This window comes from Carettochelys insculpta, chromosome 5 (assembly GCF_033958435.1).
Source record: "Carettochelys insculpta isolate YL-2023 chromosome 5, ASM3395843v1, whole genome shotgun sequence".
NCBI lineage: Eukaryota > Metazoa > Chordata > Testudines > Carettochelyidae > Carettochelys > Carettochelys insculpta.
In genome coordinates this window covers 58,809,297-58,830,637 of record NC_134141.1, presented here as the reverse complement: position 1 = coordinate 58,830,637, position 21,341 = coordinate 58,809,297, and the positions used below count along the sequence as shown (strand labels likewise).

Here is a 21,341-nt window from a genome sequence, read left to right as displayed (position 1 = left end):
CATGTAAGTCGTAATCATGTAAGTCGGGGGCTCTACTGTACTCTAGCACAATGCAACTGTTGCAGTGATGGAAACAGTTTCTGCCCTTCTTACCTGAGATTATAAATAGGCAACCATAAACCCAGACTGTCCCCTGCACAGGAAGCCCATGGGAGGGGTCTCAGGAAGAGAAAAGCTCTACAGGGATTCCACACAGCTACCCCTTTGGGGAGTCCGACCTATCAGAGGCGGCCATGTTTCTTAACCTCTACACCCTTAAAACATGACCGATCCCCAGAAGCCATTCAGAGGCTCTGCCCCCTCCACAAGCATTCTGAACCCCAGAAACCTCTTTTCACAGGGCCTGAAAGCACCGGTTCATTAGCGTCTTAAGCCTGAGCCTAGCAACCGTGGGATATTGTCCTGACACCTAGCAGCCCACAGTGAGTTTGCACAGCACACCATATTCTTTGCAGGGCCTCAGGAAAAGAAGAGGGAGAGGGTTCTGGGTGGATGGAGCCTGAGCTAACTCTTAATGAAAGGGGGAGTTTTGTGCATAGAAGGCCTCCTATGTGTGCAGATCTGTGTCATTAGCATTGGAGACATCCCATCTAGCACAAAACTGCTCTTGCAGATCTCAACCTTCCATGGGAACTGCTGGCAAACAACCCTGGGTGGTCTTCACCGCCTCCCATCCTGCATCTAGCCTGGGGTTGTACATCAGATACCCAGAAGATATGATTTTGTCCTCCCTTTGCACAACTTTAAAACATGCAAAGGGATTGATCTGGCCATCAACTGGGTTCAAGAAAACCAGGTTACATATACAGGACCCACAAGGCTTCAGTTTCATAAGGCTAACAGTTGCCCACATCAGGAGCGAGGAAACTTTTTATATCAGGCCGCACTTTTCATCCCTGCAATTAGCAGGGCCACCCCACCCTGTCTCATGAAATCCAAACCAATGGAAATTTTGGTTATGTTCACATGAAAAAAAACCCACAAACCTTTTCAGCACGTGTCAGAAAATAAGTCTGTAGAATGTAAAAATGTTTTAAATCGATATATAAGTGTGAATACAGATAGGTAAAAACAGTAACATTTCAACATTTTTAATGCGATGGATGAGCCTGAGACCTAGCACTTGATCACGCCCAACCTATGAAATTTCATGCCTTCCCCACTCCCCACACTTTGCTCACCCCTGCCTGGGTAAATAAGGCGAGTCATGAGGAAGTCAGCTGCTCTACAGTTACAGCAACTGACTTCCTGATGACTTGCCCTATTTACTTAGTCTACAGAGTTTAGAAACACCTCACCTGCCTTTGTCTAGAAGAATAGACATTTCATGTTGAAACTTTACAAAAAACAAGGTTAGTTAATTGTTTCACAGATATTAACCTTCAGCACAAGTTCTCTGGAGCTAGAAGTCTGAAAACCCATGCTTAACATGCAATTTGAAACAAACCAGACAAAGCCTAGTAACGTACAACTATTTTAAAGGTAGTCCAAATCTGGGGCCTTATCCTGTGCTGAAGGTGCTCTACATGCTGTGTATCAATTCTAAAGGCACAATTTACAAATGTATTAGGTACAGTCAGCAGAAAGAAACAAAATGGGGACTAATCCTTCAGTTCTAAAGCAGGCAAAATGCTTCCTGTTCTCATATTTGTATAAAACCAGCGGGAACAGGCAGGTAACAGCAACATTCTTCTTCTTGGTGACAACTGTCAAGATTTGTCAGAAACCAAACAAACTATTGCTTATACAGAGCCTGACTACTTCATTCCACTAGGGTTGGAACTGAGACTCCTGCCAGCATAGGAAGGACTAGTTAACTTGCTAACCAAGCAGAGATCCGTAATTATAAAAATGCAAGCAAAGAAAGTTGCACTGGCTCATCCTTCACCAGAAGCAGAGAAATGAACATTCATGTTATCAAAAAGGGGAAAAAACAGAATGCATAATTATTACAGGAAATAATGTCTCCAAACAGCTTCAGTAACAGGAAATGACTCCTAGAGTGTGCATGGAAGTGCTAAAAGGTTACCGGAGTGGAGTAGGGACTTGGGGGCATGGCCTGGGATGGAGGGAACGTGTATAGCACCCCCCAGCACCTATGCCTCAGCTATCCACGCTCTGTCATGCAAAGCATTGATTGGACTTGGCACCTAACAGTGCCGTTCTTACGCCATGCAAAAGAAACAATGACGACTTCAGGAAACATAACAAAAAATGGATTAAAGTTCTGGCTGGAGCTTAGAAAATTCGAGTTCAAATTCTGGCCCTACCACACACTTCATATGTGACCTTGGCAAGACACAGTCTTTCTGTGCTTCAGTTTTTTATCTGTAAAGTGAGGAAAACAGTATTGCCCTGTCTTCCAGGAGCACTGAGAGGAACACTGGTCAGAAATATCTGTGAAGTGACTCCAACGCTATGGTGGTGGGGGGTCTTAAGTACTCAGATAAATGGGTAGAAACCAATTAGACCCATAGCTGGTATATTTTCCTTTTCCGAACATGCTATCCCTCAAAATATCTACTAGCAGTGTTTTAAAACAAACTGTAACTAAGGCAAAAAAGTGCAGTATTCAAGTGCAGATTTCAAAAGGAGGCTTCTGACATGGCATTCTGCACATCATTTATTTAAAAGAACAAACTTACATATCATAGGAAAATTTCTTCTGAAGGTTAGTCTGGTTTTTCTGAAACTGGTAAACATCCTCCTGTAGCTTTCCATATTCCTTCTGCAACTTTGTCAAGTGCTCTGGATCAAAAGGGAATTATTATTTTAATGTAATATGATAACCAAATCCCTCTCTGCAAAACCAGAGATGCAGGTCTGATGAAAATCAGAAAGTTCTGTTGGCTGCTTTCCTCACTCTCCCAAGTTCATGATACTTTGGTAGAGCAAATACACAGTCTGAATATGGCATCTGCTAAGCAGCGAACACACAGGGGACACAAGAGTTTTCTGCCTACTACAAACTCCACTGTCTGTCTCCCCTATCCAAAGGGAGAGCTCTAACTCATCTAAATCATCGGATGCTTTTGGCCAGCAACCTAGCGGAACAGAAGTTACTGAAGGACTAGCCACTGTAGTGCAGGATACAGTGGTGGTACTTCTACTAATCTAAATGCAAGTGAACTACCCATCCTCGGTAATATGTAGTTTAGAGTTCACAATGCAGGACCGTTGGTAAGCTAGTACTCTTCTGTCGGAGAGCCTCACCCATCAGGCAGTGACACCTTGAATGCTGGCTGGGAGCTAGTAGGGGGTAGGGGCAGCACTGCGGTCCAGGGAGTGCAGAGAGCTGACTGCTCTTGTCCCCGCCCCTTCTGGGGTGTGGAACCAGGCACTCCCTCGCCCTTGGCCTCTAGCTGCAGTCAGTGCAGCTTCTTGTCGATCAATGACCCAAATGTTAGAAGGCATAACTCACTAGCAATGATTCTCAAAGCGTCAAAGGGGTTACAACTAATAAGACCAAATTGTCCTTTCAGATACATGTGGCTGACTCCTGTGGACCTCAGTGCATTCACGTATAAGAGTTTGGAATTTTAGAGTTGAAAGAGAATTAGACTATGTTGAGAACAGCAGAGAAGTTGTTCGAGTGTATATTATTAACATGTGGGGAATCTGCTCTAGTTCATATCTGTTATTAAGACCTATGGAGTCCTGCGCTAACAGCCACATGGCTCAACACTTTTTGTTCTCCTGCATGAAGCCCCACTGAAGGCAACATGGATGTACAAGTTCTGTGCCCAGGAAGAACCTATACAAGGCCAGGGTCTAGTTTATGGCCATTCCTACCCCCACTCTCACAGTCTGAGAAGGAGAACTCCCACATCCAAAAGACATAGGAGAGAACTGGCTTTAAGTCTGATAATAAAAGGACTACAATAAAAAGATACCTTTTAGATTCTGGATAAATCGCTCATTTGTAGTTATGTTATTCATTAACAGTGCCTGGGGGAAAAATAAACAATATTAAAACAATGTATTAAAACAATGCTGATCAAACCATCTAATAAAAATGCAAAATCAATCAATTCTTGAGAATAAACCAAAAATTTATTTCTAAGCAATGTGATACATTTTTTTAAAACCCCCAAAAACATATTAAGTGCAGTTAGGATCAGTCATGCTGTGTGTTGGGATCAATTCCTAGATACTGTTAAAAAAAAAACAAAAAACAAGAAATCTGTACTACCCAACACATAAATCAATGAAAGATCATCATAAAAAATAAAGCAAAATCACCACATTTTTAAAAAGTTACTAACTTCCAATAAGACTTCAAAGAGTTCACTGTTACATACTTCTTTACTATCATCTCCATTACATGTCAATATTACTATCACAGTGACAATTGGGTTTAGAGTGTAATTAACAAGTTGATCTTTAAGAAAGAAGGATTCACCAAATCACATCCTTTCAATAGTGCTTCAAAAGACAGAATCAGTTAGTCTACTTTCAGGGCTGCAGGAAAAAGTGCTGGAAGAACAATTAGTTCAGCAATACAAATGAAATTTTTACCAAAGTCAGTAAATCAAAGGAGAAATGGCTTTACACTATGCACTATTAATAGCGAGCCCACATTCTTGATGAAGGGCACCCTCAATTCCTCCTCCACTCAGAGCTTTAACCCAGACATGCTAAATGGCGGTAAGCTCAGGAGGGAGGAGGAGGACAGAAATATACAGGCACTTGAGATTGGACATCTGTAAGGGAAAAAACAAAAACTATCTGAAAATTGAACCAGACAAATGTCAATAGAGAACGTGGTTCTCATATCTAATGTTTAGAAGTTGTACAGGAACCGGGTTTACTTTTGAAGATGACAGAAGACCATGCCTATATAGATTTATAAATCTGTGTATCGTCTGAAGACTCTATTCACTGTGCTTAGACATAATTTATCAACGTTCCTATTCATTCATCCCAGGATGCACGCAGTATTTTATCGTCTTCCAAGACTGGGATATAACCATTCCCAAAAGAGGCTCTTCAGAGAAGTAGTGAAGTATATGGGCTACCTTAACTGGAAGGATCCTATTTATGATCAAGATGGTCATTCAGCCTGTTCAAGCTATTCTGATACTACTGATATGGATGTCAATTAGTGGTCATTTTGATTACGCTTATCATCCATTCACTAGCTAGACGAAGAGTCCACCAGTTCATCTAAAAAATACAAGAACATGGTAACAACTTCTGTTCACTAGCAGCCTAAAACCTGACTAAGTTCCCCAAGTGATTTGTTATTTTAAGGTAGTGACAGAGATATTATCGTTTACAGGAACCAGTAAGACATATTCCTATCTTGATGCAGAGGGAGCTAGTTTCAAACAGATTGAAGGAATTTTTTATTTTAAATACCACCCCACAGGCTGTGAAGCTCACTGCCAAAAATATCACTGAGACAAAGGCTGCATCTACACTAGGAGTTCTTTAGAAAGGTTTTTCAAAAGAAGGGGCTCTTTCGAACGATCCCGCACAGTGCCTACACACAACAAGCGTTCTTTTGAAATTAAATCAAAAGAATGCAACAACTCCTTTAGAAACCCCTCTTCCACTCCGGTTTCAGGAAGAGCACCCCTTTTCCAAAGCTTCTTTTGAAAAAAAAAAAAAACATGTGTAGATGCTCCTCAGGACCTTTCTTTCAAAAAAGCAATCCTCCTGACTGATTTTTCAATCCCTCTCCCATTCTTTCAAAAGCACGGCGACTGTGTGAACGCTCTCTTTTGAGAGAGCGGATCACTCTTTTGATCTGCTTTTTTGTGTGTGGAAGCACTCTTCGAAAGAAGTTCTTTCGGAAGAGATGTTCCAAAAGGGCTTCTTTCAAAAGATCACTGTAGTGTAGACGTATCCCAAGAGTTTAACAGGTTTCATTTAAAAAAAAAAAAAAAAAAGACCATTAATAAAGATGACCAGAATAGCTAGGCTTACACTCATAATGATTTATAAAAGAGGGTTAAAAAAAACAAAACAAAACAAAAAAAACCCCAACAATTGTCAAAGGATTATACATCCTAATTGCTTTACCATATAAACGAACTTTTAGTGAATGGTGCTTTGCTTACAGTGAGGTTATTCCACAACTTCCAACTGAAAGACTTCTTGTACTGGAAACATCTGGTACTGGCCATTGTAGGAAACAAGCTACTGGATTAGATGCTCAAGCAGTCCAGTTCAGTATAAAAATCCCGATATTCCAATGATATTTTCCAAATGTTTGAATGTGGAAATGAGCATATGCTTCATTCTGACAACACACATTAACTTTCACATTGCTCAGAAGGGCATACTGGTAAGTAGTAATCATCTCAAAGCACACGTACATAGAACAACAAGAAGTCCTGTGGCACCTTATAGACTAACAGATATTTTGGAGCATGAGCTTCCGTGGGCAAAGACCCGCTTCATCAGGTGCATCTGATGAAGCAGGTCTTTGCCCACGGAAGCTCATGCTCCAAAATATCTGTTAGTCTATAAGGTGCCACAGGACTTCTTGTTGTTCTCAAAGCTACAGACCAACACGGCTGCCTCTCTGATACTTGCGACATATGCACAGTCCATACTGTTGGAAGGCCATGTCGTCTTTTATTCCCAGTGAGTTTCGCGATGGGGTATTACGCCGCTGAACAGCTCTGGTGGCTCCAGTTTCAAACTGAACAGGGAATAAGTACCCTCTGCTACCTACTTTTGAGTTAGTTTGTCTACGAACATAACGAACAAAAGCAGCGACCACACATACATTCACAGGTATGAGGTCTAGTCTGCTTTGCAAGTTGTATTAAAGTTACAACTAAAGTTACGATTACCCACGCATACGGAAATTCTATGCTGCCCCTATGCACAAACTACAAACATAGTTAGAGTTACTTCCTTAACAACGGAGTTGGATTTAATGGGGCTCTCGTGGCTTGACTCCTGCTGCAATTTCCCAGAGGGAGCTCAATTTTCCCATTCTGGGCAACCCCTTTGTGTAATAAGATTCTGTCTATGCCTACATTAGTCACCTGTCCATAAAGATATCCACTCTCTTTTTCCTTATTGGTCTGCATCCCCTGGAAATTTAAGGGACCTTAATTTTCTACAGGCTGTGTAAGTTCCTTTTAGCCTCATCAGCACCCATATACATACAACCTGTACCCTGTGGCTAAGAAATATGTCAGAGACAGATGTGCTTTTAGGACAGTGATTCCCAACCTTTCCAGTAACATGGCACACTTCCATGGCGCGCACACTATTTTCAGCTGAATCGATTGCTCATAAATGTCACATTTACTTACATTTACTATGGTTACAGTCTTACTAGAGAGGTTTGCAACACAGTAGTGCATACAACAAGCTAAACAAGGATCCAATGCATTCATTTTTCAAATCCACCATGCAATACACTGTCTTAGACAGTGAGCACAGACAAGTTTTCAAAATCTGCTCACCCCCATGCTAGCACTGTTAAGTAAATGAGTAACCCCTGAAAGCATAAAAACTAAGCTAACACCGATACGAAAAATGAAAAACTGCTTTACTTGCTTTCAAAACTGACTGTACACAGTGTACCTAATACATTAAGAAGCCAGGTAACAAGAAATGGTTTAAAAAAAAAAAAAACAATTGGCTGAAATAACATTTTGTAGTTTATTTGTATTTTCTGAGTTTTTACATTAGGGGAAAATTTTCTGTATGTGCAATTAAACTGATCAGACATTAAATAGATAAATTATTATTACTGTTAGTTAAGACTGCAATACTTCCGAAAACACCACAAATTCTGATCTCACTGGCGATGGCTACACTGTAGCCATAACTTGAAATAAGTAACGCAATTTGCACAATGCAAATTGTGCAAATTATTTCAGGTTCATTCATTTCAAACTTGGTGCCATCCAAATGTCATCACAGTTTGAAATAAACAGCTATTTCAAAGGTTCCACTATCCCTCTCGCAACACGGAGTTGTGGAAATGGAATACCACATTCAAAATAGCGCTTCCATTTCAAGCGCGGTGTTTAACCATGGGGATGCTATTTCGGGATATATTTTTTATCTAGACGTAGCCACTGAGTGCACTGTAAAGAGACACAAAGACAGGAAAATCTTTACAGATTTACAGGTAAATCAGGTAGAGGACAGGTGACCAACTTGTGGCTCTGGAGCCACATGTGGCTCTTCAGAAGTTAATATTTGGCTCCTTACACAGGTGCCAACTCTGAGGCTGGAGCTACAGGTGCCAAGTTTCCAATGTGCCAAGGGTGCTTACTGCTCAACCCTCAGCTCTGCCCCAGGCCCCGCTCCCACTCTGCCTCTTATGGTCTAGATCCCTGGTGCCCAACACACTAACCACTATATACATGCGGCTGTTTGGCCAGCTGAGCGTGGCTAGTTGGTTTGAACAATAAATAAGTTTTCAGAATAACGTGACTAGTCCTCTACCACAGTAACCACTATAGTGGCTACTGCTTCAGAATGAGCTGGACTCCGCAGCTCTAGATGGTGCTTGGTCTTGTCATGAGTGCAGGGGACTGGACTTGATGACATCTCGAGTTTCCTTCCAGGTCTACGATTCTGTAATTCCCCGAGTCCTGACACTTCCTTCCCCCATCTCTGAGCCTGCCACATCCTCTCTCCATCTCTAGAGCTTCCTGCATGCTGCGAAACAGCTAGTTGCAGTGGAGAGGAAGCCTAGAAAGACAGGGAAGCACTGATCAGCAGGAGGTGGGAGCCAGTGGAGGCTGCTGACATATTACTGTGGCTCTTTGGCAACATACACTGGTAAATTCTGGCTCCTTCCCATGCTCAGGTTGGCCACTCCTGAGGTACAGGACAGGCACGCACTCTATGCTTGCACACGTGATGGTTATTGAATTTCATTTCTTTAAATTAAATCTTAGAATTTCCCTTCCTTCACCATTCAGCACACAGTTGTACCTACCATTTGTCTGGCAATATTCTTCAATTCTAGTACCTTTACCCTCTTCTCTCTTAGCATTTTGAAAATTACCTGACGAGGCATGCTTGCTACAGATGCATTCAATAGTAGATCGTAAGATCCAATCAATCATCAGCAGGTGTTTTTTCCCCAAGGCTTCCAAAGGTCACTGAACCTATTTTCTCTACTGTAATTCTTCCAGGCTTGTCAGTACGCTGCAGACTCATTTCACACTTTTGAACTGAAGTGCTGTGTGAAAAAAGTCTAAAGCAATTTTCAAGCCAATAATGGAGCATTTAAGTCATACAGTTCACTGAACTTTGGCATTCATTCTCTCTAGAAGTTACAGACTGTTCTTCTCAATTAAATGCAATGCTGAATGAAATAAGTCTTTGGAATAGAGTGAATGACTCAGATAACTGATAATGGGAGACCAAGCCCTTTACCTCGCTCAGTAGACGGATTGTGGTCAGGCTCTTGGACATTAAAATTCTACAGTTTCTGGCACTCTTTTGCACAACAGCAGCCAGCAGTTTCAGTTCATCTCTTTTTCAGAAGCAAGCCACAGAACGCATCACAAAAACATCACTACAATGGGTTCGTTTGCCAGCAGTCTCAACAGAGGCACCCAAGAGACAGTGGGCATAAAGAAGGAACTATCGTCCCAAACCTACAGAGCAGCGTGCACACACTTGTGCAGTGTTTTCTCTGGGGATACAGGATTTTTCCCATTGTTGCCATCCATCCAGTACATGTACTATCTCTACATTCAGTTACAAATACAGGAACATTTGGCAGGCTGAAGGGAATAAAGGGCATTCTGGGCAGGGGCTACTGACTCACTAAAGCGAGGCCCTCTTCTCCATTAACCCCTTTTCTGTCACCAGCCATTTTACTGTACAGCGTGAAAAGGCAGAAAAAAGTTTGCAGCTGTATTTTAATTCACACATGGCCTGAATCTCCATGCCTAGGAAACCTATGGATTGGTCTAATGCAGGGATTCTCAAACTCGTCTATACTACAAATATATTTTAACAGAGATAGTCTCCACTCTCATTTATAAATATCTGGACCACCTCTGCCACCGATGTACTCTCCCCAAGGATGAGGTTTGAACAGCAGTTGCCTAATGGAAACTATTTAGTTTATTTTAGCTCCTTCAAATTCTTCTTTAGCAACCGGAACATGAGAAACCCTGTAACATATCATCTACCGCCTCTGTGCAGATCACCAGCATCGGATCCACAGATCATTTGAGAAACTGTGCTTAATGTATGCTGTGTTTGAAAGGGACAGCTGCCCTGTTAGTGATGAAAGAAACAGGAGCCTATTCTGAAACAATCTAAAAACAGACTGGAGTAGGCTGAACTGACTTTCCTATGAACACTGACAAGTCCGGTTTTTTACCACTAAATCTATTTTAAATACAAGACTAACTTCTAGCCCTGTAGGAAAAAGCTACAATACATTCAGGCTACATCTACATCACAATCATCTGTCGACAAAGTTGTGTTGACAAAACCTTTGTCGACAGAGTACATCTGCGTATAGAAGTGGCTTGGCAAAGGAATCCGCTTGGTTAACAGAGTGCGTCTACACAGCCAGGCCTCTCTGTTGACAGATGGGGACCCGAAAGCCCACAGACAGGGGTCTCGAGGCTGGCAACCCCTTCTGGGTCAGCCAGCCCCTCTCCCACCCTCCCAACAGCTACTCACTGCAGTCCCGAGCCTGTGCAGCCTCAGGAGGCAAAACAGAGACAGGAGGAGCAACAGCACAACACTCAAGGCAGTCCCACGCCCCGAGCTCCGAGACATGGACCTGGACCAGTCCCCAGGCATTCCCTGGACCCTCTAGGCGCTGCAACAGCTCCCACTTATCCTGGCCACAGATGTCACCTACCTATTCCAGAGGCCTGTGTGCACAACGGTGGGGCCTCCCTCCTCAATCATTGAGCAGGTATGACAGTACCCAACAAGCAGTGACTGCCAAGACTGGGTAGTCCTGGGAGAATGGGATGACTGGCGCTGGGTCCAGAATTTGGTACGTGGAAAACCACGTTCCTCAAGCTCTGAGCCTGGCTTGCCCCCACCCTACACTGGGCAGGCATGGGGATGCAATGTGTCATCCTCAATGAGAAACATGTGGCGACGGCCCTGTGGAAGCTTGCTACCCTAGACTGTTGACGCTCGGTTGGGAATCAGTTCGGGGTGGGCAGGTCCACCATTGGGGCCCTGGTCAAGTAGGTAAGGCACCCTGGGTCCCTAGGCCTCACTCAGGGTGGCTCAACATGGGGGGACCCCCAAGGAGTGGTGGGAGAAGGGGGTGGAGGGCCAAGAGGGGAACCCCGTTTCCAGAAGAATGTGCCATTCGACCCTAGTACATGCCCGTCATGGGATGGCTTCATGTGTGTGGGGGCGCAGCCTGCAGGGGCCTGGGAGGACAGAAAGCCATGGGCCAGCCCCCTCAGCTTCCCGCATATGTGGCACCTGGGGCACTGCCCACTGTTGGGGGTGCCCACCTTCAGCATGGCCTCCCACCTGCTTGCCCCCCTCCCAGCCCAGGCGTGTGCCCATGCGGTACTCACCTGATCCCCAAAAAAGTCTTGAGACGCCCTGGAGGTTGCCCTGCTGGAGGGGCCAGAGTCCAGGACAATGACCAGCAGCACCTCAGTCAATGTGTCCGTGACCCCCTGGGCAGTGGGCACCTGCTGGGACTATGGGTATGGCTCCTGGGGTGCCAGTGTCCAGCATCCCCTCGCAGGTGGAGCCATTGTTGCCCCACAGGAGACAGTGGCACTCCTCGTAGAAGGGGCATGTAGCTGTGGCTGCCCCCGACTGCTGCCTCATGTCCCAAGTCCTCATATAGCCCTGGCAGAGCTCTTTTACCTTTGGTCACACATGTTCCAAAGTGCAGGCCGGGTGGCCGTGCTCCACCAGGACTTCAGCAAGATGGGCATAACCTAGGGCATTATGCCATCTGGCTGCAGTGTCCAGCAGCACGGACTCATTGCCTTAGAGTGCCAGCATGTCTTTGATCTCTGCCCTGGACTACGATGTGTCTGCATTTTATTGGCTTGACGTGCTTGCTGCAATCCCTCGGGGGGAATCCCTGGAGGGTCCGGGGAGGCTGCAGACACCTGGACCATCACTCTGGGTGCTGTGGTGTGGCTGCAGACGGCATGGAGGCTGGGCTGTTTCTACACTGTCTACTTCCTGGAATGGGGCTTAATGGGCAACCTGTGCCTTAAGGGCAGCTGGAGGACCAGAGCCCTGATTGTGGTGGACAGAACACCTCCTGGCTCCAGCTGGCCGACCCCACGGAGGACCCTCTCTGTTGACAAAAGCATCTACACTGCACTTCTTTTGACAGAGCATTATTCCTCAAATCTGAGAGGGATAACACCGTCAAGGCAAATGCAGAGTTCTCTCAAGACTCTGTCGACAGAGCAGTTTACGTGTGTAGACAATCCCTGAGTTCTGTCGACAGAAGGCCCCTTCTGTCAACAAAGGTCTGTAGCATAAACACAGCCTCAAAGTGATTCTAACTGTAATTAAACTAGAAAGACATATCAGTTAAGGTTCTGCTTGCAAATGTTGTGTCTCCGAGACTTAGGTTACAATCAACCATGTATGACGGGGTTGGTCAATAAGTGGCCCACAGGCAGGGCACGAGTTGTCAGAGTTATTCCCCGGGGAACAATGTGCTGTTGGCCTAATTTTCCTCTGGGTCTTGGGCTTTTACCCTCTCCCACCAATCCCCACATTCAGTACCAAGGAAACATACAAACTACTCATTCCTTGCAACACTAAAAAGAAAACACAAAACACCACAGATTTGCAAAGTTCTTGCTTGCACTCCTCCGACAGTAGTGTTTATTCATCTGTATCCCTCCACAGGGTCAATTCCCACACCCTTCACAGAAACACTGGCACTGTATTGCTTAATAAGGAAAGTACTTATTTTAAGATATCCTTTTTTGATTCTCCCCATCCCAACCAACACACATACTGGTGTAAGAAAGGGGAGAAAAAGCAGTCTGCAATAGGACAGGAGTCAGCAACCGCCGGCACAGGTGCCAAGAGTAGCATGTGAGCCAATTTTCATTGGCACGCAAGGCAGGAGCTGAGCGCCACACCTCCTCCCCACATGCAGCTGGGAGCTTGCTCAAAGCCAGGCTTACCAGTGGATTAACAAAAGACCAGCTAGTGCTACCAACCTCCAGCTAAATGGTAAAGCTCTTCATCTTAATTTATATACTAACGAAGCTGTTGTAAGTAAGGCTGTTAGCGACTTTAAAAAAGTATCACGGGCTCTCTGTACGGTCTGAGTGGTCAAAAGGTCAAATTTCAGCACTCTGCCTTAGAAAGATTGCTGAGCCCTGCAACAGGATGGGGGATATGAAAAGGCAAAGACGTTCCGGGAGCACAAGTTTGCACAGCAGCATGATTGCTCAATAAAATGTCTAATGATAACAAGGTTAATCTTGCGTAAAAATAAGTGTACCAAGTATTTGCACACATGGGTTTTCATTCATGGTTCTGGGACTGGGCCTCTCCTCTTGCTTGCTGAAGGCTCACTATTGTAATATCCAACAGGCAAAACATTAGCACAAGCACTCTACTGAACCTGTTATATTACAAACTGTACATAAATAATGCACCAAGAATAAAAGACAAAAACCACACCATGATTTAATTGAAATGCCTGACCCAAAAAACCCACACACATTCCTCACAAGTGGCTCCTAGATTCAACAACAGCAGCACAGGACATCTTTGCTATGTGCTCCTGAGTGACTGCATTATTCCACAGAGGCCTCCTCCTCAACTGTTCTAAATGTCCCCCAGGTGAGCCAGCTTCCTGCTCCTATCCATTTGCAGGCCTTTCTTGCTCACTTTCACAATGATTGCGCAAAACACAGCAAACAGCTATCAGAACAGGAAGATGTTCCTCACCAGCCTCCTTCATCTACAATTCCATCTTCCATATGCACATTCTACAGTCTATGACTACAGTACTCAGAGCATAGTTTAGTGGTTCCCTTCTCTTGTCCAATAAAAGGCTCCACAAGCATCTCTCAGAACATTTCAGCGGAACACCACTAATGTCCACATTGACAATGGGTGTAAATGTTCCATTTGTAATTGCATGAAAAAGTCCAGATTTTCTAAAGATCAAAGAGTCAAGGACTTTTCCGGAACACCACACAAATTCTGGTGAACGTTCCATAGGGGCAGCCAGAGCTTGCAGATCTATAGAGTAAACACCCTTTTTTGTTGATAAACTCAGAGACCTGATGTGGGAAGCCAAGTATAGGCACATGGGTCCCATCAGTGACCCTTACAGAATTAAGGAATCTCAACCACACAAAGCCATTAATAGCTAGGTACCCGTTGCCTAGAATTATGAACAGGGAGAAACATCTTCTTAGGAACAGTGGTGCACACTTCCTCTACAAATTTCCCAATGATCCAGCTATGACTCCAAACTGGTTAGCAAAACGACAGCAGCAATTGGGACTGGCAAGCTTCCAGATTGTGGTGGCCATGCTGCTGAGAGCTCTCATGTTGGCTGTCTGCCACTGCAGCTTTCAAATCAGCTCAGTATAAAATATTAACAAACTGGCTTTTGACAACCAGAAGTTCTGGCATCACCACCAGTCACACCATGTCTGCAGCACAATCCCATCCCACAAGTTCATGCTAGTTAGCTGATCCCAAAAGAGGCACCCTGAGTGACTCTGCTGCAGGAAAAGACATAGACGTGCCTAATGGTTTTGGATCTCATCCTCCCCCTCAGATGCCATTATCATTAAGCTTGGTTCTATACTCGGCACACAACTTCAGATATTGTGAGAGTAGTCTGTTTAACATTTATGACCATGAGGATAACAGAACTCACAGCTTCCTCAATGCTGCTTCCACAGAACAAGCTTGGTTGGATGAAAGAATAGAAATCATAGGAATTATTCCACTTTGACTCCAAGCTCTAGTAACCCACTCACTTCCCACATAAATCCCAGATTTCAGAGCATGAAAAATTACAGAAATCAGAGTAAAGTGGACCATGGGATGCCTAACCAGTGTGTGTTGAATGCTTATTCCCAACCATCTCTGTGTTCTGTGGGCACAAAGGCACTGAGAAATGGTATCCTGATTGCATAACAAAATGCTATGTGTACTTATTACTTGACAACATCTGGCAATAATTGTTGTAAAACACTTACAAAAACCTGCAGGAATTTGAAAGAATAGACAGGCGAGTTTAGATCCTAACGTGTAAAATTCACCACTGTCATAACTCTTCAGCAGGTGCAACTCTACTGACCTCAGATACTTGTGGGTGAATTAAGTCCATTGTGTTTGCGTTTCCACCACAAATCAGGGAAGTGACATTAAAGAATATATTTGTTGACTGGCCAAATAAAATGAGTTACCTTAAAGAAATTGGCAAAATATGCAGAGGAACAGCTACTGGATAAGGAAGGAAAATAAAACACACTAAATCCATTATTGCACCCTTACATTTACTGATATTCAAATTATTAACAATCTTTATTGCCTGGTAGATCCCTATCAGAACGGGGTCAGATTAACATCAATGTATAACTGAGATGAGAACAGACACCACACTCACTTACTCAAGGTCCCCTAAAATAACATGGCCAAACATGATCCAAGGACAGAGTGAGAAACAACTTTAAAAGTCATTTTGAAGAATTCTTCCATCTCCATGAACATTTGTGTATTAATATTTTATGATTTTTATATTGAATACACCACATTTATTGATTATTCTTGTACTCAATTTTCTCCATGTGGCTTGAGGGACTCAAGTTATTACAAAGATTTGACTAAATAGTTTTTGCACTTATTTGAGCTTCTTTATAGTAAAATATTTATAATTTAAGTCTAGTTGTTTTAAAGAATCAGATATGTTTTAAAGGCTACGTCTACACTAGCCCAAAACTTCAAAATGGCCATGCAACAGCGGCACTTTGAAATTGATGCGGCTCACCGCCGCATGGCTTGTCCAGACAGGGCTCTTTTACAAAAGGACCCCAGCAACTTCAAAATCCCCTTATTCCTAACAGCTGATAGGAGTAAGGGGATTTTGAAGTTGCCGGGGTCCTTTCGAAAACGAGCCCCGCCTGGACGAGCCACGCAGCGGCAAGCCGCACCAATTTCAAAGTGCCGCAGCTGCCGGCATTCTAATGAGGCGCTGAATATGTATTTCAGTGCTTCATTAGTAAACTTCAAAATGGCCATTTGCATGGCTATTTCGAAGTTTTGGGCTATCGTAGACACAGCCAAAATGTCTAATATGAAACTGCAAGAAGGGTCCCTGTATATAGTCTGCTGCTCTTCAGAGAAGGTGCTTTTTCTCTGCCAGACACTGGGGTAGGGCTGGAGGGAATGCCCCTTTTGTCTGGTAGATAAAGTTCTTAACAACCCCAAGTGCAGGGGAAGGCAGGGATGCTGACATCATATGATCCATTTTAAGAAGGTGTCATCCCAGCTGAGCCTGCTCAGGAAATACAGGTAACCCTGATGTTGTCAGCCTGCTCAGCAGGCCACCTTGCAAGCTGCTATCCTATAGGTCCTTGGGGCAGTGGATGGAGAAGGAGCTCAACTGCAGAGGAGCCCTGTTGAGTTTTTCCAAAAATTGCCTGTGTGCTATTATCTGCCATCATGGCACTACATACAGGCTGAACCTCTCCCATTCACCATCCTTGGGACATGACCGGTGCCGAATGAGAGAATTTGCCAGACCATGGGAGGTAAATATTGTCTACCGCGTTACCAACACTACCGCTGCTTTTTGGGCTCTTTGAAGACATTTAGGAATAAATTACAGCTAAATAGCAGCACAGAACACTGAGAGCGAGGACTGGTGGCTGTAAACAAACTTTACGGAACCACAGGAAACTGGACCACACCCATGATAAGTGGTTGTCCAGCTAACTAAAACTATGTTGGATTACAGATGTTGCAGGACAAGAGCGTTCCGGATTAGAGAGGTTCAAACTGTATTTGGTATACAACTAATCCACTGCATAATTAACTCCTGAAAGTTATTCAACCACTGTCACACAGACAGAAGGACAATGAAATGAAAAGCAGTATGTCTAGTAAATGGCTGCAGCAACAGACTGGGCTTGCATGTTACCTGTGAGTTGGTTCTGGTAAAAGCTGTCTATAGCCCAAAGATCTGCTCTCTCCAAGACCCATGAAACTCACCTTATCTCCCCATCCCACCCTCCAATCATGTGCCCTGCAAAAAACAAATGCCCTCTCATATCAAATACTTTTGGGGTTTAGTCAGGTTTTTGCTGAAATACTGATCGTTGACAGAACAGCCAGAAACACAAGTTAGTTACCCTTAATGCACATAACTGCCAAAATGCAGGGCTTGGGATTTCTGTGTAACAGAGCATTTCTTCTCAGAGCTTTCCCATCTGGAAAGCCATTACTCTTTTCTCAGTAAAAGCATTTCGGAATCCACTGCTGTGAGAGAAGCAAGGGAGTAACGTATTAATTTATAAGCTCCTATAAAGGGCTAAGTGTTCCTTTATGGGCAACGTTCCCTCCCAGAAAAAAGAAAAATGAATTGGACTCCTTCCTCATTCACCACAGCAGGCAGAGTTGCTCTCTGTTACCAGACCAGGAGGCAGTTTAGGCCGCAGAACCCTTACATACTGGGGTTCCTGTGGGCCAAGGTCAACACTGCAGAGCCGCACACTCCTGTAGCAGCCAAGCTTCCCCCACACTCCTGCAGCAGCCAGGCTTCCACTGGCTTTTCCTCTCTCAAAGGGTTTCCAGTCTGTGGGGGGGTGGGGGTGGGAAACCCATGTCAGCTTAGTTAGTCCCATCTTGTGCAGGGGTGAGCACTAATTTTTGATGGGGGCCCACTCCAAGGTTTTAGTAAGTGGTCGAGGGCTGCACTTTTCTACAGAGAGGGTGGGAGTTCTCGGACAGAGGTTGGGTGCAGAAGGAGAGGGGACAGGGGTACAGGATAGGGTGTGGGGTCTGAGAGGTGGTTTGGGTGAAGGAAGGGACTGTGATCCAATGCAGGGTCTGGGGGATATGGGTGTAGGAGGGAGTGTGGGGTCTGTGAGGGAGCTGTGACCTGGAGGAGGAGGGGTACAGAGGGTTTGGGTGGTGACCTGGGACAGGGAGTTGGGGAAAGGGAGGGGCTGAGCTGCCACAAACAGGGTCTGCCTAGAAGGCTCTTACCTAGGTGGCTCCCAGGCACTGCAGCCAGCAGCCCTGCAAGACCCTGCTACAGGTTCACTGCCTGTTGCAGCCCCAAGTAGTTTGAAACTGCTGCCTGGTCCAATTAGCTCTTGGCTCCAAACAGGAGGTGGGGGAGACTGGAGGTTTCATGCGGTTCCTCTATACCCCCACCAGCAAAATCTCTCTGCTCCAACTGGCTTGATATCCAGAGCGCAGAGCAACATGGAGCAGGAAGTCACTTCAAGCTGCACGGGGCTGCTCTAAAGCAGCTAGCTGCTCTGTGCCGGAGACTCCCAGTGGAGAGGTCAATGTGCCAGATCCAGAAGCCCGGCAGGCTGGATCCATCCCGCAGGCCATATTTTGCCCACCTTGATCTTGTGCTAAGACCCCCAGTACAGTGGCGGTGATGGGTGGTGGGGAAGGGGGGAGTTATGGGGAAGTTGGGAACATGGGGCCATGGAAATCAGCCCATCCCCTCATCCAAAGCTGCAGAGAGTGAACATGTATCTACAAACTGGAAGAGCTGGATGGTGGAATAGGGGAGCACACGCACAGCTTCGAGTGTTAGTAGCCAAAACACTCTCCTCTCCGTTTGCAAAAGCAGAGGACAGCAGAGAGCCCAATGTGTTAACGTTCATTTAGTTTGGGCTAGAATTCTGGCCTTGTCATTTTAATAGCCGACCCTAGGGAGTGCGCCATTACTGAATGTCAAAGGCCTGCACTGTAGAAGGGACTGTGCACAGGAAAGCAGTTTAGAAACAGAAGTCCAACAGTCTTCCCACAGTTCAGAGGGCATCTACTAAAGGGAAGGAACTGTGAAGTGCAAAAGCTCACATTACCTCAAAATATCATAAACGCTGCTGCATTCGGCAGTGCATAACGTCACTTTTCTGGGGACGTTATTTGAGCGTGCAGCTTGAGGAGCAAGAGCAGAACATGGATAGATTCCAAAGTCAGAGTGAAGTGCTGTATCTAGAACGCAAACCGTGGTGTCTTCACAGAGGTAAGTAAAGGCAAACAGGCCCCAGAGGGGTGGTTTCCAGATGAAGAAATCACTGGGGAAGGAACACCTCTCTATTGACAAAAGGCTGAGCAAAGCGATACTTCAGTGACGCCACAATACAAAATATAAATGTAGACATGTTGCATTTTTCATATTCATTTCCATCTGCTAAAGGAGCATTGCCAGTCCCAAGTATTCAAATTTCATAGGCTCCAATTCCGCTGCAAAGGGACCTGCATACTAACGAGCATTTTTGCTGATCACATTGAGGTTTGGGAGGGGTGGTCTGGGGCACAACACTAAGCATGAGGCCTTCGTACGCACACAAGAAATATCACCATCTATGTCCACACAAAGGGATACAAACATACTTGTAATTCTAGGTGCTATTTTTAATTTTAGAAGTTAATGTAAAGGCCATAAAGCCACATATCTCAGTACTAAGCTGTACTTAGTTCCAGAGAAAAACTGTCACTTCCATGTTAGTGTATTGAATTAGCAATGCGCTTTGTGGCAAAGGCTGGGATTCAGTGTAGCTGTAGACCTGTCATTCCACTGCCAACCAGACTGACACTCAGCTGATGATAAGATGGCTGAATTTAATAAGCATGCACAGTCGTTTCATAGACTTCTATATGGCCTCTGATTCAGTGCATCAAAAGGGAGCTTGTGGGATCTAATCCACGCTGCTGGAAAGCCAGCATCACTGACAGAAGAGCTCTATAGTGTGTGGGGGGGGTCCTGCCCCCCCCGTGAAAAAAATCAGTCCGGGGACACCTGAAAGTGAGAAGCAAATAAATATGTAAATGAAGCCTTGCTGGTGTGGCCCCGGATTGACACCCCTCACTCCCCTCTTACTCCAGCCCCATGGGTGTGGGGTGGAAAAGTGGGGAACCACGGGTCAGGGCTTCCCTCAGGACAGATTAACTCCTTTGAGGTCCTGGAGTGGGACCCAAAATGAGGGGTTCAGTGCTCAGTGTGCAGGACAGGGCTGCTGGGGAGCAGGGTGGGATCTGAATGACAGGGAAGGTGCAGAAGCGAGCTCGGGGTAGGTGTGTGGAGGTTGGGTTTGGGGGGCAGGTGCACAAGGGGGCTGGAGGCTTCGGGGGGAACTAGACAGGAGGCAGGGCCAGGAGCAGCTGAGGTGGGGGTCTGGTGAGGGGAGGGGTGCGTGAAGATGAGGGGCTCTTACCTGGGGCAGCTCCCCAGGGCACACACAGCTTTGTGCCCCCAGCTGCTCACATTGGCCAGTCACCAGCGGGGGAAAGTCCCCAGGCAGCGCTTCCCTGTGCTCTGTTCCCCCAGCTAGCAGGAAGGGGAGAAGCAGCTGCACAGCGTTTCCTCCTCCAGCCAGGCAGAATCCACGGGCCTGATCCAGCCCCAGCTTGCCTGGCTCTGGCCTGCAAGGCTCAGGGCTCCCCTCCCACCGGCCCCGTCCTCCTGCAGTGGGGAGCCAAGAAAAGTGTTCCAGCCTCGGGTGGGGGGAGAGGCATGGTGATGGAGCACCAGCCTGGGCTCTCCACTGCAGGGAGCGCCAAGTCCCACTCACTGGATCCAGACAAGCAGTGGGCTGGACCCTGCCCTGCTACAGTGGAACGGGAATCAGTGTTCTAATTAATGCAGAGGATTGTTTCCTATATCCACAGCAATCTGTTCAGCCAGGCAGCCTCCTGTAACCGTCATTGTCCAATAGCAGCATTGACGAGGTGGTGGATAAGCTCAAGGAAACAGCTGTCAGTGACAAGGAGCTGAACACCATTGTACTTTGAGATCCTGAGAACACTGATGGCGTCATCTTATTGGCCCAGCCTAATACATGGCTGCAGCTGAAGGCCAATCTCTTCACGTAGGAGCAGTACATGATAACCAGTTTAAACTAAGTGCTTGGTCATCACCATCAAGCAGCCTTCAGCTCAAGATTACAACCTGGTCGGTATGAAGCTAGTCTCAGGAGGAGATGCTGAGCACATGACAACTGTCAAGTATTTGGGCAGCATCAAACAACATTAGAAGATATGAACAGTCTTAACAGAAGCTGCTGCCGTATTTCCATCCCTGCAGCAGCCTCTGTTGGGATGTCATGACATCTAACTTGCCACAAAACTGCAGAGCCACAGAATGGCAGTTACCCCAGTGCTGTTGCCTATATTAAGTAGGTGCTCAGGAAGGCTGCAGACCTCTG

The 21,341-nt window shown here is 45.5% G+C and overlaps 1 protein-coding gene across 4 annotated transcripts in view; it reads right to left on the bottom strand.

Moving 5' to 3' along the window:
* The window catches only part of GOLM1 (golgi membrane protein 1), a 119,157-nt gene that overhangs the window by 32,607 nt on the left and 65,209 nt on the right, over positions 1 to 21,341 (bottom strand). For all 4 annotated transcript variants that reach the window (XM_074995153.1, XM_074995154.1, XM_074995152.1 and 1 more), the window contains 2 exons: positions 3,894 to 3,948; positions 2,646 to 2,748 (listed from right to left, as the gene is read on the bottom strand). In XM_074995153.1, coding sequence (XP_074851254.1) covers positions 2,646 to 2,748; positions 3,894 to 3,948 — 158 coding nt within the window. The remainder of the gene's footprint in view (positions 1 to 2,645; positions 2,749 to 3,893; positions 3,949 to 21,341) is intronic.